Source organism: Calonectris borealis, chromosome 16, assembly GCF_964195595.1.
Source record: "Calonectris borealis chromosome 16, bCalBor7.hap1.2, whole genome shotgun sequence".
NCBI classification, from domain to species: Eukaryota; Metazoa; Chordata; class Aves; order Procellariiformes; family Procellariidae; genus Calonectris; species Calonectris borealis.
In genome coordinates, this window is record NC_134327.1 from 16515584 (window position 1) to 16535279 (window position 19696).

Genomic DNA, 19696 nt, shown 5'->3' on the forward strand with positions numbered 1-19696 from the left:
AGAAACAAGAACAACAGTAGAGCCCCCGAGCCGTGTTCTGGGTGATGCAGTTCCCCTCCATTGCTGCTCTGGTCACACAAAAGCACGGCTGGGGGGGTGGGTGTGCAAAGGGACCTTTACAACCAGCATTTATCTGTTGGAAAACAAACTCACATCTTGTAGCTGCTGGATTCAAGCAGCCTGTTGGGTCTGGGAATTCTAATGTAGAGGAATTAGCAGCCGGTTGTTAATTGGCCCCTGCTCGGGGAGGGGTGGTGTCACCTTAGCGTTGCTGCTGGCAAGGACTGCAAACAGCGGGAGGGTGGGTGTCCCTCTGCTGACACGGGGGATTTTGGCTGCGTCTTTGCTGCGACAGTGAGCAGGCGTTGAGCCTCCTGCGTGCCGCCGGCCCGCGCTCGAGAGGAGCTGATGTGCCTGGGGACAGATGTGCTGTTTTCTGGAGGAGGGAGGACGAGCGCCTGGGTGCCTGTCGGGACCCGCAGGTGTGGGGCCAGCGCTGACATCGAGGCAGTAAATATTTACACTTCTGTTTGGGTCAGGAAGAAGAACTTTTTCTGTTGCAAATAAAACTCCGCGTTGCAACATCTTCAGCCGCCAGCTTTCTGCCGGAGCGCTGGAAGGGGAGTAACTCGGGACAGATGTTTTTGGAGAACTTTGCCAACTCAGTTGAGGCCCAAAATTTAGGGCTTGTAGAATAACCACAAAGATGTAATAAAACCTAACATGAGCAGAAATGTCTGCAGTAATTATGCGATTAAAAAAAAACCCAACCCCAAAAACTAAGTGGATGGTTTAAATTAAAGCACTTCCCTGCAGCATCCTGCGCTCCCCGGGCCCCGGTGGCAGGCTCAGACCCGTGGGGAGGACAGCGAAGCTCGTCCCTGGTACAACCTGGGTGAGGCTCCTGCTGTGCAGACAGAGGCTTGGGGAAACCCTCCAGCACAGAGCCCGCGGAGCTGTGGCCATGTCCCTGCAGCGTTCCCTGCCCTTCCCACAGCAGCTATTTTTGTGGATGCTGCCAGCCTGGCAGCGCTCGCTGCGGGTCTGAAAGGGCAAAGCTGAAAGGAAGGCGTGTGCGTGTCCCGTCGGAGCAGGGATGCATCACCGCGTGCGCTCTGTGTTTCTCTGCATAAACAAAAAACTTCGCAAAGCCGTTCCTGCAGCCGCAGCGTGGGGCTGCACCAGGGCTGCCGGGAGCTCGGGTTGCTGCTCTGCTGTGCCCGGCTGAGGGCATGGGATGGGAGCGCGGCTTCCCATGTCCCTGCAGAGGAGGGGAAGATGGGAGGCAGGACAGCGGGGCCGGAGAGCCCCTGCCTCCCCGCAAAGAGCGGCATTGCAGTGGGCGCTGGGCTACACGGGTCTGGTTACTGCAGGAGCTCAGCCGAGGAGCGGCTGCAAAACTGGGCTTGCTTTTGGGATTCGTGCTTCAATGCCGTCCCAGGGGCAGCAGTTGGGCTGGTGTGCGGCGGAGCTGCGGGGAAGCCGGCGGCCCCGTGCCGGTGCTGACCTCGCTGCATTATTGATAGCGCTGGGCTCGCCGGCATCGTGTGTCACGGGGCCGGGCAGAGTCGGTGCCGGGGCCGCTGGCGGTGCAGGTGGGCTCTGGAGCAGCTCCAGCTCGCAGCATCTTGGGGATGGAGGTCGGGGCGTGCGGCAGCCAGAGGGGCCCTCTCCGGGGATGGCGGTGGGACGTTTGCCCCTCGCCCGGTGGGCAATGGGGCGGTGGCCCGTGCCCATCTGGGCTGCGGGAGGCTGCTACACCACAGGCTTTGCTCGGAGGAGCATGGAGTGTTTGGCTTTCCTGGCAGCCTGCCCCTTTCCCGTGCAAGCAAGGAGAGAATAAATACCTAAAAATAACTGACTCTTCAGACCATTGGTCCCTCTGACAGCCCAGCGACTTGGCGCTTGGTTAGAAGGAGCAGGACAAGACCTGTTTTTGCAGGGCTGCCTTTGCGTGAGCGTTGGGGTGTTTCAGGAGCCGGTTGCACCTCTGTGCCCGTGGTGTGCAGGCAGCTGAGAGCAGTTTTTCGGTATTGGTTTGGGGCTGGCATCGCAATGCCGCTGTCTGCAGTGGGGTTTGCTGGAGCCTCGGCTCAGGTTGTGATGAGCCCACGGGGGAGCGGCGGGTGCTGGGTATTGCTGCAGCGCGCGGAGGAGGTGCCGGCAGGGATCTGAGCTTCGTCCTGCTGGATGCGATCCAGACGGGAGATGGGACACTTACCCACGGTGTTGTAAGGTGTGGAAAACAGTGTGTGCTCGCCGTGCTGGCGCATGGCAGGGTCAGCTCTGGCTCCCGAACGCCCGGGTCCCATGTGCTCACATCCTCCCAGTGCTGTGGGAAGGGGGTTTGGATGCAAAACGCTTCCTTTCACGTGGACTGTAGCTGCGTCCCATCACCCAAAATGTATGGGAACCATGGGTGGGCTGTGGGGACAGAGGGAGGGGGCTGAGCGGGTGTCCCCTGGCTACAGCTCACCTGCCTGGGCTCGGTGCGGGCAGCGGGTCCTGCGGAGGAGCTCGGCTGGGGGGTTATTTTTGTGCCGGGGCAGCGCAGGAAGCCCCTCCCGGGGAGGAGAGCATCCACCCCGCGGCAGAAACTTCCTCCGCCGCGATATTTTTAGTGAAAGACAAAGCGAGTGGAAGGGAGCGGGAGGCAGATTAGCATCGGGAGGAGCTGCGCCCTGCCAAGAGCCTTTGTTCCCGGGGCCACACGCTCCCAAGGGACACCCGGTCCTGTGAGGGGACAGTGGGGTCACCCCTGGGACCTGCCACCTCCCTGGGAGGAGGGCAGGGGGGTGTTTGCATCCCGGCCCATTGCCTGGCTGCAGAGCGGTGACGCTGCTGACACCAAGAGATGCTGCGTGTGGTCCAGCCAGTGATGTTCCCTTCTGCATCCTTGAGTAATCAAAAGCTTTCCCTCAAAATGATTTGAAAACTGATATTAAATGGGAGCCATTCAAAATGCAGCTTGCTCCAGCGCAGCCGGTCCCGGCCCCCTCTGCTCGCAGGGATGCGCTCGAGCAGCTTGCTTTAATAACAGCCCTGCTTACAAGTGGGCTCCTCGCCAGCTGTTTAATGGTTCTGTTCAATAGTAAAAATATTAAATGGTTTCAAATAAATTAAAAATCTTCTGGCAGAACCAGGGCCTTCTGCATGTGCCCTGGCAGCTGCACAGAGCCTCTGCCGTGACTGCTCCATCCCTTGGAGTTTCTCTGGGCTGGTCGGGCTCGTGGTCCTGTTGTGGTGGAAGAAACCTTCAAACAGTATTGTTTGGGTTTTTTTTTACATTCTCTATTTATTCCCAAGACCCAAATTAGTTGCGGAGGAGCGGGCACACACTGCGTGTTTTCAGCTCTCTTTATCCAGGACTGTCCCTGGTGCCACCATGCAGCGTGGCTGGATAAAACACCTCCGGGCGTTTGACCCCGGACCTGCGGGTGCTGTGGGCGATGCTGCGGGTCTGGGTGAATCCCACCTCCTCCTGCCCAGCCCCGCGGGCACGGGGCTGCTCCCACCCGGGGGAGAAGGTGTTGGCGTTACGGCATTGCTCGCGGGGGATGGAAACACATGGAGCAAAGGTGCCGTGCATATGCTGACTTACAGCGTGCATTCCCGGGCCGGAGGGGGCCAGGGCTTCCAGCTGCTGGCTGGGCACAGCCGACTTCCAAACGAGGTTTTAGAGCTGCTTTTAACCCCTAAGGCAACATCCCTTTACTGCTCGCACCCTAACAGCGCCCAAGTGCGACGCGATGGCCGTGGCATTGCCTCTGTGCGCTTCGTTCCTGCCCTTCGGCTGGGAGACAGGCTGCGAGGTTGAGTGATTTACCCCGCACCATAGAACTTGGTGTATAAATTAAGGGCTGAATTGAGCTGGTTTTGGCTCCCAGTCCTTGGCTCTATCTCTAGGTACGGAGGTTTTACAGGCAGTGGTCTTGGGAGACTCCAGGTTGGGATATGAGAGAGAGAGACAATTAAACTTGTAATCAGCAAAGGGTTTCTCCCAATCCACAGGTCTCTCTAAATAAGGAATTAAACCCCAAGTTGTCGACATAATTATTTCTGGCAAGATCCATATCGTAATTTAATTTCATTACAGCTTTTGCCTGGACTCCTGAGTGTTTTGGTTCCACTGCTGTGTATGCTTAAACCGTAACCAGACTTGGAGCTGGATTTTGTTGGCTAAATGTCTCTCTTTTCCCACTAAAACCTTGCAAGAGTTTGTTACCAGGTAAAATAAGCCGGTGGTAGATGTCTGTTAGTGGTGAGTCTGTGAAAGCCAAATTGAAAAGTAGTTTTACGAGCAAGGGGAAGGTAAGAAAGACGATTCCCTGCAGGTACCGGTGCTGCAGCAGTGCGCAGGGATGCTTTGTGGGCATCTCGGGCTCTGACCGCCCGGCCAGCGGCGGGCAGCGGGTCTTTCCCTCGGTGGAGTCCCCAGCCCCGACACTGAGCCGTCCCGTGCGCTGCCCCGTGGCCGGGGATCTCGAGAAAGGAGCGGGACAGGGAGCAGCAGTGAGTTGTGTCCAGATGTGGTCCTGGGCCCCTCCAGCGCCGTCTCCTGCAAACCCGGTTAAGTGAGGCTCGCCGCCTGCACGGACCCGGCAGGAGCCCCGCTGCTCGCCCTATGGCGTTATGTGATTAAACCCGCTTACGGACTTATGGGGACTAATCCTGTTAAAGAAACGAGCAGCATAAAAGGCGGCAGGAGGGCTAATCCCTCCGCTCCTGCCTTGGCGGGCCGAGCTCCCACCCGGGGTGCGCTGCGGCAGCTCTTCCCGCAGCCCTCGGACGGGGCCGTGCCGCCTGGCTGGACCGGCATCCCCGGGGAGTGGTGCTGGGCCGAGGGGCAGGTCTCCAGTGGCTCTTCCCGAGCCCCACAGCTCCCGCCTTGCCGTGTCTGCAGCCACCGTGGCCGGCGCAGGGCTGGCTCGCTCGCACCGGGCTGGCGGTCCCTCGTGAGCGGCCAAAGGCCATCCCAGGTAAATCAGTTAATTCTGGCCCTGCGGTTGTTCATGGTTAGCAGGATTTAATTAAGACAAGCCCTAATTAGTTCTAAGCGGGGTGAATAGTCTGCTTTGCCTGGAAGAGATCCCTGCTCTTGTCTGGCAGCTGTTAATGAGCGCAGGGCTCCCGCTGACATCGGGGGGCTGAGTCTGTCCTGGGGATGGGGGACATGGGAGACCCCGTGTCGTGCTGGAGAGGTGCTTGGGGCAGCCCGAAGGTGGGGATAAAAACTGCCTCCCTGAGGCGCTGCTGGGTGTTGTCGGGCACCCGGATCCACCTCTTGGTTTTGCAAGCGCCGTGCTGGGGCTGTTCCTGTGGCCGCCGCTTTCCCTGTGGCTTTCTGGTCCTCTTCAGCCGTTCCCGTGGGCATGGATCGCAGCGTGCTCAGAGCCCCGCAGCCGGCACCGGCGTGTGCCCAGCACCGCGCACCCGCCTTCGCCCGGGGTTTATCAGCAGGAGCAGCCGGAGCCTGGCGCTGGCTGCGGGGGTTATCGCGGGAGCCCCTCCCACGCTGCGTTGGAAATGCACTTTGTCCTGGACCACCCGCTGCTGCGCGGGGCTTTGCCAGAGCCGCCTCCGAGCCTCCTTATCTGCCCCAGCATGGAGGTGCCGTTCAGCTGCCCCGGCTGGAGATAAACGCGAGGAGCAGCGGCCGGGACGGTGCTCGGCTCCCCTCAGCCTTTAGCAAGCGAGGGGCATCTTCCGTGGTCTCATTTTTAAGGAGCTGGGTTTAAAATGTTATTTTTGAGCTGAGCATCGCAGCGGTATGGGCTGAGTGCGCGAGTCCTGATGTTCCCTGATTGCATCAAGTCTCAATTTGATCCCGTGTTTTCCAGCAGTGTTGTGGGATGGAGCTGGCACCAGCATTTTGCAATGGTCGCTGTGGAAGGAGGGTTGAGTTGTGAGGAGGAGGTTGAGAGCCCCAGGCAGAGCCACGGACTTTGGGTGCTGTATGCGGATCAGCTCCATGGGCAGATTTTGTGCAAAAGCTTTGAGTTGTGGGTTTTTGGCAGGAGAGGGTAGCTCGCGTGTCAAGCTGAGGGCTGGGAGTGAGGCCCCTCACTCCTGCTTTTTGGAAAATCGCACCCCTGGATATTTTATTGCGGGATTTTTAAATACAAAAGGCCTTACATTTGGTTAACCCCAAGCGCGGGTGCCACAGTGCTGCCTTTACTTTCATTATAAGGAATGCAGAGGATGTTTGGAGCCCTCCCCCTGCCCCGTTTCCTCCAGCAAGCCGTGCTGCCGGGCCAAGACAAATATTGGTAGTAAACTATTGAACTTCCCTGGTCCCAGCGCTCCCCGGCGCTCACAGAGCAGCGCCTGTTCTCCCCGCTTCCCCGGGCAGGGGCCGGGCTGGGGGGGTGCAGATGTGTCCCCGTGCTGGGCACAGCCGGGGCAGGGAAAGGCTGCGGTGGGAGCTGGAAGGTGTGCGGCGAGCGCGCAGCAAGCGTGCGGTGAGCGTGCAGCGCGTTCTGCGGAGCTGAAGCACCTGCGGGGCTGCACCCAGCTCATCCTGCCCTGCGTCCATCCCACCCACCGCCCCAACCTGGGCACGGGGTGGGCTTGGTGGTGGAGCCGGGGGGAAGGTCAGCCCCGAAGGGCCGGTATGATGGCTTGCGCGGTCTCTCTCCCACTCTGCATGTGCTTTATTGGGCTCTGCAAGTCTAAATATAGCCCCCGTGACCTCTTCCTCCGGGGCCGGGGGAGGCTGCGGGGGCTTGGGGGGAGGACCAGGAGCTGTGTCCTTGCTGGCCCGTGGTGCAGAACACCGGCTTCCCCGTCCCGTGTTAGACGTCTCAGCTAACAGCCGGCTTTCTGCCGGGCTGCGGGTTGTTTATTGGCCTGCTGGGGGCTGCACCCCGTCCCCAAAAATCAGCTTTCAGGGCAGCTCTCAGTGGGTTTGAGCAGGTTGGTGCTGGCCCCCGTGGCACTGCAGCAGCGGGGATTTGGGGTGCGGCGCGTGGTCCCACAGCAGCCACACTGTGTCACAGTGTCCCCTGGGTCCTGCACAGGTACCGCAGCGCAGCCGTGCAGCCCGCAGGGTGAAAACCAGGAGTTAAGAGCTTGAGCAACCTATACCCTTCAGAAAACATCTTTTCTTCCCTGGGTGCGCGGCTGAGAGATCCCCACCTGTAACGAGGAGATGGTGGCAGTCGTCCCCCGGTGCCCACCACAGGCTCTGGGGAGGGAGCAGTGCTTTCCACGGCGCCCGGTGCATCGCACGAGCCCCCGGTGCTCCCTGGCATGTGGCAGGAGAGCCCCCACCTTCTTGAGGGGGATTTCCCCCAGTGTCGGTGGTGCTGAGCTGGTCACCGTGGTGCAGCCACACTGGGATGCTTGTGGCTGCAACCGGTGCTCCCCGCTGCCGCGGGAGTGCAACGCTGGTACGATGGATTCCTACTAATGACCTGGGATTATTAAAGGCAACGAATGGGGCCAGCATTAACGAACAATTTGGTGATTGCTCAAAGCTTGGCCTCAGCGAGAAGCTGAGGAGTCCAAAGGGCTGATACGGGGTGGTCAGTGGTTTTATGGCTCTGGCCAGAGCCTCCGGCTGCCCCAGTGAGCTCGCGTGCGGGGTGTGGGGCCCTGCCCTGGGCAGGAGGCTGCGTTTGGGGTCCATCGCCTGTCCTTGGAGCAGTGCTGAGGACATTGAGACGTGGGTGGCAGTTGTGCCTCTGATTTGGGGTGCCGCGGAGCGGGGCACGTCTCTCCTGGGGGGCTATGAGCCCCCAGCTGCGGCACAGCCCCTGAGGAGGGAGGGAGCGCCATGCGATCGGGGAAGCTCGTTCCCAGCATCTCCCACTGCCTTCCCATCGCCCGCAGCAATCCCTCCCCTTGCCCCGGGGGCTCCATGGCGAGCGTGGGAAGGACTTCTGCCCCTGTTCCAGCGGCTCGAGCCGTGGTTTGAGCCCTGCACAGAGCGACCGATGCTCCTTGCCTCCTTTCCCTCCTACCCACTGGGAAACAGATCCCTCTAGATCTGATGAGATCCCTTTGCATCCAGAACGCAGATCCTGTGTTTTTCCTCTTGGACAAATCCCAGCCTGCCAGGACCCGCGGTGCTGCCCCGTGTTGTCCCAGAGCCCATCCCTCCGGAGCAGGGGAGCTCGCCGGTATCCCGGCTGTTCCCTTGGCAGATTGTGCTGGAAAAGTTGTCTCTCAAAGAAAACACATGCACGTGGCGGTTTCGGTCTCCTCCGTCCTCCCTCCCTCCCAGTCTCTCCCTGGGCCGGGCCAGCTGCTCCCTGCTCCCAGCCAAGCCTGTGCTGCTGTTCCTGGCTCCAGCCCTGCCCCGGGGAGAGCGTGGGTGCCTTCGCTGTCTGAGTCTGCTCAAACGCCAGCAAATGGGGGGAAAAAAGCTGCTTCTTGTGGCTGAGAAATTTCCCAGCTGTGGGATTGCAGAGGAATGGCAGGGACAGCTCGGCCGGAGGCATTGCTGCTGGGGGGGATCAGACGGACCCCACGGAGCCGGACCGGGCTGGAGTCCCCGCACCAGCCAGCCGCCCTCGCTGGGGGATGTGCCTGTCAGGGACCCTTGCCCGGGGTTGTCCCCACGGGGGACGTGTGGTCCTCACCAGGAGACGGCCCCGGCTGCAGCCCCTCTCCTGAGAGGCCCCTTTGTGCTCAGGGATTTCCGTAATGCCATGGCCAGAGCTGCGGCACCGTGCCAGGGATTTCGGAGAGGGGCAAATCCAGGCTTAGCCCCTTGCCTGAGGGCATCAGCAGCTGATGAGGTTGGGCTCTTATTTCTTTGGCAGCAAATTGCTTAAAGGTGAAACCCTGGTGGGAGGCTGTGAGTGGAATGCTTTTCCCATCACCCTGCTCCGGTGCGGGGTGCCCCGGGGGGCAGGAGCTGTGCCGTCCCATGGGGCAGCCCAGCCTGGCAGGCACTGTCACCGCGGGCTGGAGATCAGGCGTCCTCCCCACCCTTCACATCCTTCCTGCTCTTGTTTTCTCCTGCCCGACAGTTTCTCGGGATAATAACCTTTTGTCGTGTCTGGGGCCGTGGCCCAGGTCCGGCTCTGCGGCAGGGTGCTGGCACGGCCACCCGCTCTCCCACGGGGTTTGCATCCCATAGCGCCTGGAAGGGACCAGGTTGGGCTGCACGGGCTTGGGGGAGACCCGGACACTTTGGTGCACGGCTCAGGGAGGGTGCCTGCCTCTTCTTCATGCCGCTCCCGCAGTGCCAGGGGACAGTGAAGGACCTCATTCATTTTTTTTGATTGGTTTTGCATTGCCCTGGAAAGGGCTGCTGGGGGCTGAGGGTCACTGGTGACAAGCCACACCGTCCCCTCCGCTGCGTCTGAAATGGCTGCAGGGCTCAGAGAGTCCCTGGGAACAGCGGGTCCTTGCTGGGGCTCGGTACCTGCCGTGGCCGTCTGCGGGCGTTATCCTTCCCCTTCGCTGCTGGAAGGAGCCGTCCTGTGTGCACGGGGTTTCCATTGCACGGCTGATCCGCCTCCTCGCAGGGGCCACCCTCGGGCTGTGACGGTGAGCAGGGACCCGGCATCCCCCCGGCCAGCACAGCTGGCCCCGACTCAGTGCTCCCATCCGCTGCAGCAGACCCGGCAGGGCTGGAGACTCACCCACTGAAAATATCCAAATTACCGTATCAGCTGCGGCTTGGCTGTGGGTCCTGCTGCGTACCCGTGGCTGGACGCTTTCCACTGCTAATTGGGATCGCTCGGCTGTCTCCTGGCTCGCCTGCCATCCTTGCTCGCTCCTTTGTGCTGCACGTTGGCAGAGAAAGCAGCGGGATGCGTCCAAAGGGCGCTGGGCATGCGTGCCGGTGCAGCCCCCGCTCCCCCAGCAGCCCCCCGGGCTGAGACACAGCGCTGGGTGAGCCCCCGGGCTGCCTGAGGATGCTGGGCAGCAGTGCTGCAGCGGTTGAGGAAAACAGCGCAAATCTCGGTGTCTTTTGCCCTCTAAAAACAAATAAATAATTTTTCTTAATGCTTCTATCACTCAAACCCAGCTGGAGCAATTTAAATAATTGGAGCAATTTGAATAATGGAAGCAATTTAAATAAGCTACAAAAGCCTAGACCTGGTGTTCGGGGCTGGCAGCCCGCGCGGGCAGGCGAGGGGCTTGGCAGTTTGGCGTGGTGGTGACTCGAAGCTTTGACACCGAGGTGAGGGGCGGTGGCACCGCGGCACGCTTTGTGCCGGTGCCGTCAGGAACCTGCGGCACCCCTCCTCTCCTCCCGGTGATATTTAAGATAACTGCTTGTTTCGGGGCGATCACAGGCCCTGCCAAAAGGCATTTCACAGCAGCTCAGCTGTGTTTGAGCCCCTCCTTTCCTCTCGGGGCAGGGATTGCCGTGGGTGCTGCCGCAGTCCCTGCTCGTCCCCGGGAAGCACCCGAAACTTTCTCCCGGCTGTTGGGATGCGGGGGCGGCAGCCGCTGCTGCCCGGGAGATGCTGTGAAGCAAGGAGCTTTAAGAGTGAGTTCTGTCAGGTCTGTTTTGGAAGAACGAGGCAAGGTTTTTCTCTTTTGACGGCTGCCGTCTGAGCCGAAACACCTCCTCGGCTCACCGGGCGGGCGGGAGTTAGAGTTGTGGCTGTATAAAAATGGAAGCAGGTTGTTTACTGAGTTGGTCCTGCCCAAGAATTTATTCCTGGCTTGGCTGGTGGAAAACCTCCAAATTACCCCCCTTCTGCAGGCGCTGGGGGGTCTCGCCAACCCGGGCACCTCTGGGTGCTGGAACCCCCACCTTGCTGGTGGAACCCCAGCTGCGGACGGGCGCAGCCCGGCCCTGCGAGGAGGGGGAACATCTGCTTGTGTATCGGTGGGCCTGGCGTCCCACCAGCCGCCTCTCCCCTTCCCCCTCCTTTATTTATAGCATTTCACCAACATCTGGAGTTTGAGCCGATTCGGCGCTGGCTGACTCCGAGCCGGGGGACGGAGCTGGGTGAAACGTGTGCGGCCGGGGAGGGAGGGAGCCCCCGGGCCCTTCCCAGCAGCGTGCGGGGGGCCGCAGCATCCCGGCGTGGAGCTGAGGACCAGCCGGGGGTTGGGAAGCCCCGGGAGTGTCCTCGCTCCACTTTTCCCAGCGATGGGCGGTGGGGACAGTGGGAGAGCTGCCGTGTTCTCGCCCTGCGGTGCAGACCTGGGGGTGCTCTGCCTCCCCCTCCCGCAGCGCTGCCAGCCGGTGGTCCCGCTTTCTGGCTGGGTTTCGAGGCTCCTTTGACATTTGCCATCAGCAGTCAGCCCTGTCCCCCCCCCCCCCCCCAAAGTGTCACCGAGGTCCCCCTGGCCCTGGGGGCTGCAGGGCTACAATAGCCCCCTTTCTGGTGCTGCTTTAATGGGAAAATTTGAGTCATTCCTGGGGGAAGGGGAATGAAAACCAGCCCCGCTGTGGCAGGCGGCGGATCCCTGGCACGGCAGTGAATGGAGGCAGTAATCCCGCTCCTGGCCGTGGCACGAGCCCAAAGCCTCCCGGGTTCTCATGGCAAGCAGGGCTGCGGGCACTGCCGGTGCGAGGGCTCCCGCTTCTCCCAGCCTTCCTCACCTTTGTGGCATGAAAGACAGTGGGTTTTCACGGCAGGGGCGCGAGGACCCCCCTCCCCTTCCAGATCAGGGCTGTAAGCATCTGCTTAAAGTTAAGTGCATCCCTAAATCTGAGCGAAGGCAGCAGCCTTTGAGCTTCCAACAAAACTGTAGTAATAATAGTGGTAATTAAAGCTTGCCCGCGGCTCAGCTCGGCTCCCAGTATAACTATTACTGCCAAGGGAGGGTGCCTGTGTCAGGGCGGGTGTAAATGGGCCCCTTGTTCTGGCGGTGCTGTGTCCCAGGCCCCTTCCTGCGCAGGTTTCTCCCCCCGCTCGGCTCCTTCCCGGCATCGCCCCTGGCTGCTCTGCCTGCCGGTGTTGGGGTTTCCGTCGGGATTCCGCGCTGCCAGAGCTGCCCTTCTCCTCTGCAAGCCCTGAAGGTGGCCGTGCGTCCCGGCCGTGCGTCCCTTGGCGCTCGCTGCCTGCAGCAGAGAAGCCAAAGTGGAGGGATGGAGAGGTCCTGGCTGGAGGCGAGACAGCGGGGATGGACACCGGGGCCCTGAGCAGTGTCCCGTGTGCCCCCGGGGCATCTCGGGGCCACGGGGCAGGATGGGAGCCCGCTGTCCCCCAGCCCCAGCGGGCTCCGCCAGCGGAGGTTTTCTTTTTGGGAGCAGGCAAGCAAAGGAGCCATTTTCTGACCGAAACCACATGTGAAAGGAGAGGAAACGCCACAGGAGCTGACTTAAAAGAAAGTATGTTAACAATGTAAATTAGGCAGGAACGCTCCTGCCTGTGTTTTCTCCAGCTCGGCCGAGCAGAGGCGGAAAGGCTTGACATGTCGCAGGGTGATCCGGAGCCGGGGGCGCGTCCAGGCGGTGCGATTCCCAACAGCGGCGATGAGAGCCTATTTGGCTGCCCCCAGGAAACGGCAAAGCCCCCCGGGCTGGGCCACGGAGGGATGGAGCTGGTGCCGGGAGCAGCCCTGAAAGCGCCGGAGGGTGCGGAGAGCTGTGGGTGAGGTCGTCCCGGGCAGGATTGAGCCGATTAGGTGGCGAGCCCTGATCTCCGGTGATTACGCGCTGTGACGGGGCCGAGGCGGCCGTCACGCCTGCGGCAGATGAGCTCAGCTCGGTTTGAGCAAATCCCCGTGCCGGGGGGGACGAGCGGGGCTTGAGCTCCCGCTCCCCTCACGGTGCTGCCGTGGGACACCGCGCGCTTCCCGGCTGTGCCGAGAGCATCCCTTCAGCCGTGGAGGAGGTTCGGGGGGCGAACACCCTTGCTGAGGTGCACAGCAGCATCGTGGCTTCGGCGCGCTGATCTGCAGGAGCCGCTCTGCCCCGCGGTGTGCCGGGACCCGCCGGGCTCCAGCGGCAGATGGTACCGACCCGGCCTCGGCTGCTAGACTAGCTCCGTGTCTGCGTGTGTGTGCTCAGCCCGCCGCTGCCGCCTCCTTCTCCTTCTCTCCCGGATGACCCAGGAGAGCCGGGTGTCCATGCTGGCACCGGTGTTTTATTGCTGGACTAAACCCCCAAAGCGTGACTTCTCAAGGCGTTTTAGCCCATCGCGGGGCGTGCGTTCGCCTGCGCAGCGCGGGGAGCTGCGGGGTGGAGGGGCTGGGGACGGTCCTGGGACCTGGCCACCGCCGACTTTGAGCACCCCGGGTACGGAGAGACCCGCGGCCGTTCCCGCGGCTTTTTGGGCTGTCCAGGGCTGGGCTGCCGGCAAGTTTGCGTCGTGCAGCCTGCAGCATCCGTGTTCCTGCTCAAAAGCATGTGCCTGTGTGACGGAGGTCTTTGAAAAGCCCTTTTCGTCCCCGTTGCCGCTGGCACTCAGGCGGCGGGTGGCGGATTGAAGGCCCAGGTTACTTTTGTGAGGTAGTGCCCTTCGGGAGGGCGGCGGCGGTGGGCCCGTCCCGGAGCTGGGGGCTGGCTCAGCGGTGACGGCGAGCGGCTCTCGGACGCCGGCGGCCTCGCGGCGTTGAGCTGGGGCTGGCGCTGGAGCCGGGGAGCGACTCTTCTAGGGGCAGGTGGGCTTTGGGTGGGCAGGGGGGCTGCGCTGCTGGCCCTGGAAAGCCGGGAGGTGAGTTTGTTTCAGGAAACAGAAAAGACCAAAGTGCCGGCGGTTTGGTGCTTCTGTGAGTGGATTCTGCTTGCATAGAGGCTGGCACCTACTAATTAATTGCGTGGAAACCCCTCGTTAATCAGAGCCAGTGACATTTATGATACCGGCTCCATGGTGAGCGTGCCTGGAACACCCAGGTGTACGAAGTGGGAATGGCCTGGTCTCCGCAGGGACCTGCAGGGGGGTGGCTCGAAGCCTGTGCTGTGGCATCCCGGTGAGCCGGGGGGTGTCCCCAGGGGACCCCGGTGAGCCTGGGGGTGTCCCTGGGGGTCCCCAGCTCCCAGCAGCAGCACTGGAAACTCTAAGGGAAAAAAATCAGATTATGCAAGAGTTGCAATGAGATTGTGAGAGCTGGCAACACCCGACCAGTTGTTGTTTTTTTTTTTTTTATTGGAAGTGTTTCATTGTTATTTAATGTCTTGTTTGTGCATTTTTAAATGGACCAGCTTGAACAGCGTTTCCGAAACCTTTTTCCTTCTAAAATGATGATGATTTGCCTCAAGCGGCAGCGCCAGAAGTGGTGTGGCAATGCAGCTTATTTATCTGCACACGCAGATATATACCTGTGGATGTGTATGGAGAGTGATGGTTGGAGGTGGAGTATGACATGCCTTTGCTGCTTAAGCCAACTTACGAAATTAGTGGCCACTGGTAGTATCTGGATACCTAGGGAAAAAAAAATGCTTTCTTTTTGCTTTTCTTTATGCAAATAGACAAAAGATACAGTTAATTTTTGTTGCTTTCTAGATTATGTGTGAATCTAACTTACCTAAACTGGCTTTTGTGTTCTTGGCATGCGAAAGGGTGGCAAAGCCTCTCCGGAGCAATACCAAAGCGTTTCTGCAGGGTGAGTGGTGGCGGGTTTCTGGGGAGCCCAGATAACATGCCACCGTTACAGGGAACGCTTCGTCGCAGGGCTTGGGTTTCACAAAGGCAAAATCCCCCCGGGAGCTTAGGAAATATCTTCCCAGAACACAACCAGGGAAAGGTTGGCACTGGTCAAAAAGAAAATAAATAGCAGAGCTGGCAAGAGACGCAGCAGCTCCGTGTCAACAGAGCACGTAAGCGCAAAGTGTTTGGGCATGTACTCGGGTCTGGGTGAAGCGAGGGGAGCGTCAGTGTTTGCTTAATCCCAGAGAGGGGCTTTGCAGAGTTGTGGTCTAAGACCTGTTTTTTCCAGTGGCCGAGGATTGCGTTAGTCAGGAGGTTTAAGAGCCCAGCGAAAGCCCCGGATCATCTCTGCAGGAGGATAAGGAGTTTTGCTGGAGGATTTCTGCTCCGAACAGATGCTGAATTGGGATTTTTTTTAATTTATTTATTTTTTTTAAACAAAGATCTTGAATTCATTTCAGTTAAGGACCTTGAATTCAAGATTTTGTGGTGAAAGCAGAGCAAGCCCGCGTAGAACACAGCACGGGTTACCACCCTCACAGCCAAAGGGATCCTGCAGACGAAGCTTTCCCCTGCACAGTTTATTTATTGAGTAGTTTGATTTCACTGGCAATCCCGGGGGATCCCCAGAAGGCAGAGGGACCGGGCTGGTGTGTCCCCCTGCAGCCGCCTGCCGAGCCCCGGGGATCCCCGTGCTGGGACGGTGGCTACAGCGCGGCATTTTCGGGTGATTTTCTCGGTGCTTTCGCACTGCTGCCGGAGCTCTGACCCTGTAAAAATGGAGCAAGAGGAAAATGGTTTAAAAAAGGTTCTTTTTAAACCCGAATAGGTGATCCCAGATGCATTCCCCTCTGCTTGCGAGACATGCCCCCTTTTCCTCGCTGCGCAGAGCCCCGTGCGTCCTTCAAGGTCGCGCGGACCCGACCCTCTTCGCCCGGTTGAATCATTTCCTGTTTTCTTCAGTTTTTGAAGAACTCCAAGGCAAGCTGGAAATGTTTGCAGACAGGGTGAACTAACTGCTCCGGGGCCATGGGAAGAATACAGGCCTGCTAAACCTGCGAGGGAGAGGATGCGAGCGCAGGGTCGTGGCAGGCGGGGGGGCTGCTCCTGGCTTCTGCTGAGCAGGGAGCCGAAGCGTTTTGGGAGCCCTGCCCTGTTTTGGCAGGAGCTGGGTTTTGTCCATCAGCGGATGTTGCACTGACGATTTTTTTCCCTTTTAAGAACCAGCCTGTGCATTGAGGTGTCGATGCCAAGAACATCTCCCCGGGCAGGTGCCTGTGGGTCTCTTTTCCTCCAAAACTTGTCCTGGTAGCATCCGTGTGCGCTGCGAGCTCAGCTGCAGCGTGTGCACGTGAGCAGCCGGTACGGCTTTTCTTACAGCTCCCTCCGTGCTTTTTTTATAAAAAACTGCATTGCCAAGTTAATCTCTGTAATCTCTGTCCCTCCTGCGCCACAGCAGCAGCATCGCGGGCAGCTCTGACCTGGCATCCTGCGAGGGCCGGTCATCTCGCGTCCCTGTTTCTTTTCGGATGCTGGGATTGAGCTGGTCGAGCTGGTCCTGAGTCCCGATCCACCTCTGTTCCCCCTGGGCATTGCAGCCACGGCCAAAATTCCCCCTGCTTTTTGCCCCAGGACCCTGGGACCCATCTCATTGCTCGCTGCCGGAGCACACAGCCGGCATGCCCCCATGCAAGTGGGAGCAGATGAGGGGTGCAAGTGGGAGCAGATGAGGGGTGCAAGTGGGAGCAGATGAGGGGTGCAAGTGGGAGCAGCTCCAGCTCTTGCTTTGGCCAGGGGTTGCCGAGTGCCGGTGCTTGGTCCTGGAGAAGGCTTTGCTCTTGCCTCTCTGCTTTGGGGTTTGGCGGGGCTGGGGACCCACGGGGGTTCAGGGTGTCAGCCCTGCGGGGCTGTGTTTGGAGGAGCTCAAGGTGGGGAAGCAAGTTGCAGAGGGAACGGAGGACGTGGTTTGGTGTGGTCGGCTGCCCTGGGAAGATGCAGCCTGAAGCGATGGGGGGGAAAAGTGGCTTTTTTGTATTCGTGTATTCCCACCAAAGGGCTGTGCGGGGATGGAGGCTGCAGTCACGCCAGAGTCGTCCGCTGGACTCCTCCAACCCACCGTGAACCCCACCAGCTCGAGTATTTCATAAGCAGCTCGAGGAGAGCTGTGCCGGGATATTTGTTTACACCCCATCGAGCCGGTGGGTGCACGTGGGGTCGGAGCGAGCACCGGGCAGGGCGAGGGGGGGCTTCCCCCCGCAGTGAAGCAGTCGCGGTGGGTTTCTGCCCCCCCTTGCCCTGTCCCCAGGTCTCATCCCATTGCGTTTAAGCCTGCGACAGGCAGTGGGTGCTGGGGGGTGTCCGGAGCCCCGGCTTGCTGGGCGGCCACGGTCACGGCTCACGGACGCGTGCTCTCTGTGGCACGAAGCGGGTATTTCTTGCTGGGATTATTTGGGTTTATCTCTCATCATCTGTGGCCTCTGTCCCCAGCCAGCGGCAGCAGTGTCACCCCGGCGGGGTGTTCGTGTGACCGATGGTGCCGGTGCTCGGTGCGGGTGACGGCCGATGCCCTGCGCCTGGGGATCCTCTGGCCCGGAGCTCTGCAAAGTGGGGAGCCAGCTGGGGACAGGGACATGCACTGAGGAATGCCAGTCGTGCTTCGCCGTTTGCATTAATGCGGTGCCCGTAGGTACTGAGCGGTGCCCGGGGGGCAGGGGGTGCTGCGGGGCTGCTCTCTCCATCCCGTTGGCAGCCGGTGGCTCCGTGGCTGTGCCGAAGGGGAAAGGCGGCAGAGCCGTTCCCCAGCGCGGCGGGTCCCTGGGGGTGACTGCTCTGCACGTCCCTGCCTGATGCTCCTCCAGAAAATCCCTTCTTTGCGGGGATGAAGGAGATGGGATCAGCCCCCGAAGTGACTTAGCCGTGGTGGCCCCGGCGGCAGGAGCTGGCAGCTCGCCGGCAGTGCCCGGCCGCCCGGTAATCGGCTTGCTTACGCACTGTGCTCCTCCTGCGGGAATTAGGTGCTGACCCCGGGGGTGCCGTTGGCAGGCCACCGCTGTCCCCATGGGGGGCCAGGAGATCAGCAAGGGCTGGTGAATTCATTCAGCTCTTCGCTGCGCTCTGTATTTGCCTCACCGTGACTCGCAGTGGCCAAAAATCACCCTGTATCATTGCAAACGGAGCTATTCCCCATCGCCGCTGGGGCACGTGAGCACCCTGCGGGTAGTCCGGCTCCACGGTGGCAGAGGGAAACGTCCTTTGGCTTGTTTGGCTCTTGCCACGCAGGGTCCATGTGCAGCTGGAGCCCCTTGGCAACATCCTTGGGGTCCCCCACGTGAGCGGCGGCCGGGCCAGGTCTCCTGGGCATCAGCCATGGGTGCCCTCGCCTCCCGCAGCCCTTCCAGGAGAGGAAGCAGCTTTTGAGCACCACTGAGGGCCTTTTGCAGAAATAACCCCAAGGTGCTGCGAGTGCAAGGAGCTGCTGGCACGGGCGGTTCCAGCGCGAAGCCAGCACCGCGCGTAGGAGCCCCGGGGCTGCCCGAGGAGGGGGGACATCCCTGGGCATGCGCTGGGAGGGGAGGGGGTGCAGGTTTGGTGTTTCACGGTGCCTTTTGGCAAAGACGGGAACGTGGAGGAAATTGCTGCGTGGGTTTTTAATTTGAAAGGAAAGGCGGTAAGAGATTTTGCCATAAATGTGATCTGAAAAAAAATGAGGTCTGTTAGCAGGAGGGGAGCAGCATTCCCGTTAATGAAAGATTAAAACTCAGCCACAGGGGTGTTTTCCTTAAACCACAGATGAAAATGAAAACCCGTATCTCCAAGGCGGCTCTTGCCGGGTACGCGGTGCTGTGCCGTGGGCCGGCGCTGCCCAGCGCCCGTGGGCTGGAAGGGGCCGTGGGGAGAGCAGCATCCGAGGGAGCGCAATGGGTCCTGCAGACCTGGGGGAAAGCCGGTATTTGTTGCTGCCCTGAGGAGCCCGAAAGCATTTTCCATGGGATGGGGGGAAGGCGCTAAACTCCTCACGTGCTCCTGTACCATTCATCCCACAGCAAGCTCGGCCTTTCCGTGCTGCGGGGAGCCATCAGGCGTGGGGTTCATCACCCCGGCCCCCAGAGGCCCCATGCTGGGGGCGATCGTACCCGCGGGTGATGCCGGTGTCACTGGGACCGAGGGCACGGCACTGCCTTAAATAAATAACTAAGGTTAATCCAGTGTCTTGGTGAGCCTGTGTGCTTCGCCTGGGCTCTCAGGTTTGGTTCCTCCCTGCCCGGGGCTGCGGCCGTGGGGCTCGGCTGCTGCCGGGGGGGTCTCGGCGTACGGGTGGACTATCTGGGCTGCTTCTGGTGAAGGAAATGCATTTTTTGTTTTGTTTTGATTTTTCTGGAATGATTTCAGACAATTGATATTCTAAAATAGACTCAATGAGAGGAAATTCATTTGTTAACCTGTCCCCGTTCAGGGAGGACGGGGTGCAGATATGGTGCTTCCTTGGTAGCTTTATTTACGATTGCATCTGCTTTAGAGCAAAACCAAACCTATAAATTAACCGCCGTGTTTTGTCTCCCCCAACCCCTCCTCTGTTAATCAGGATTTAAACGGACAGAAGGAGCTGTGCCCACGTCTCTGCCATCTGAAGAAAGGCCCCAACGGCTACGGCTTCAACCTGCACAGCGAGAAGTCCCGGCCGGGGCAGTTCATCCGCTCGGTCGACCCCGACTCGCCGGCCTCCAGAGCGGGGCTGCGGCCCCAGGACCGGCTGGTGGAGGTAACGGCGCGGGGGTCCGGCACCTCCCTCCCTGGGAAGCCTTTTGGGGTTTCCTCGGCACATGCCGCGCAGGGATGTTCAATCCTGCCCAGCCTGGCAGGAGCAGCCGGGTCCTGTCCCCCTCTTGCAGGTGGGGAGAGGGACAGCAGAAGTGTTGGGACCCTCGGGAAGCCTGAAGCTGAGACAAACCCCCGTCCCGTGACCTTTTCCATCAGATCCCCCCGTATTCCTCCGTAATACGGAGCCGTAAGACCGACGCGGGTGCTGAGGCGGTGGCTTTGTGGTCCTTCGGGTGCTCATTAAAAGCAGGCACTTGCGAGCGCTGAAATCTGCCGCTGGCTCTGGCTGGCACAGAGGAGGGTCGGGGCAGGCGAGCTGCTGCCCCTGCGCCCATCCGGGTGGCTCGGGGGTGGCGGTGGGATCC

The 19696-nt window shown here is 60.3% G+C and overlaps 1 protein-coding gene across 1 annotated transcript in view; it reads left to right on the forward strand.

Moving 5' to 3' along the window:
- NHERF2 (NHERF family PDZ scaffold protein 2) overlaps window positions 1–19696 on the forward strand; it is a 40074-nt gene that overhangs the window by 8558 nt on the left and 11820 nt on the right. The window contains exon 3 of the mRNA XM_075165534.1: window positions 19096–19272. Coding sequence (XP_075021635.1) covers window positions 19096–19272 — 177 coding nt within the window. The remainder of the gene's footprint in view (window positions 1–19095; window positions 19273–19696) is intronic.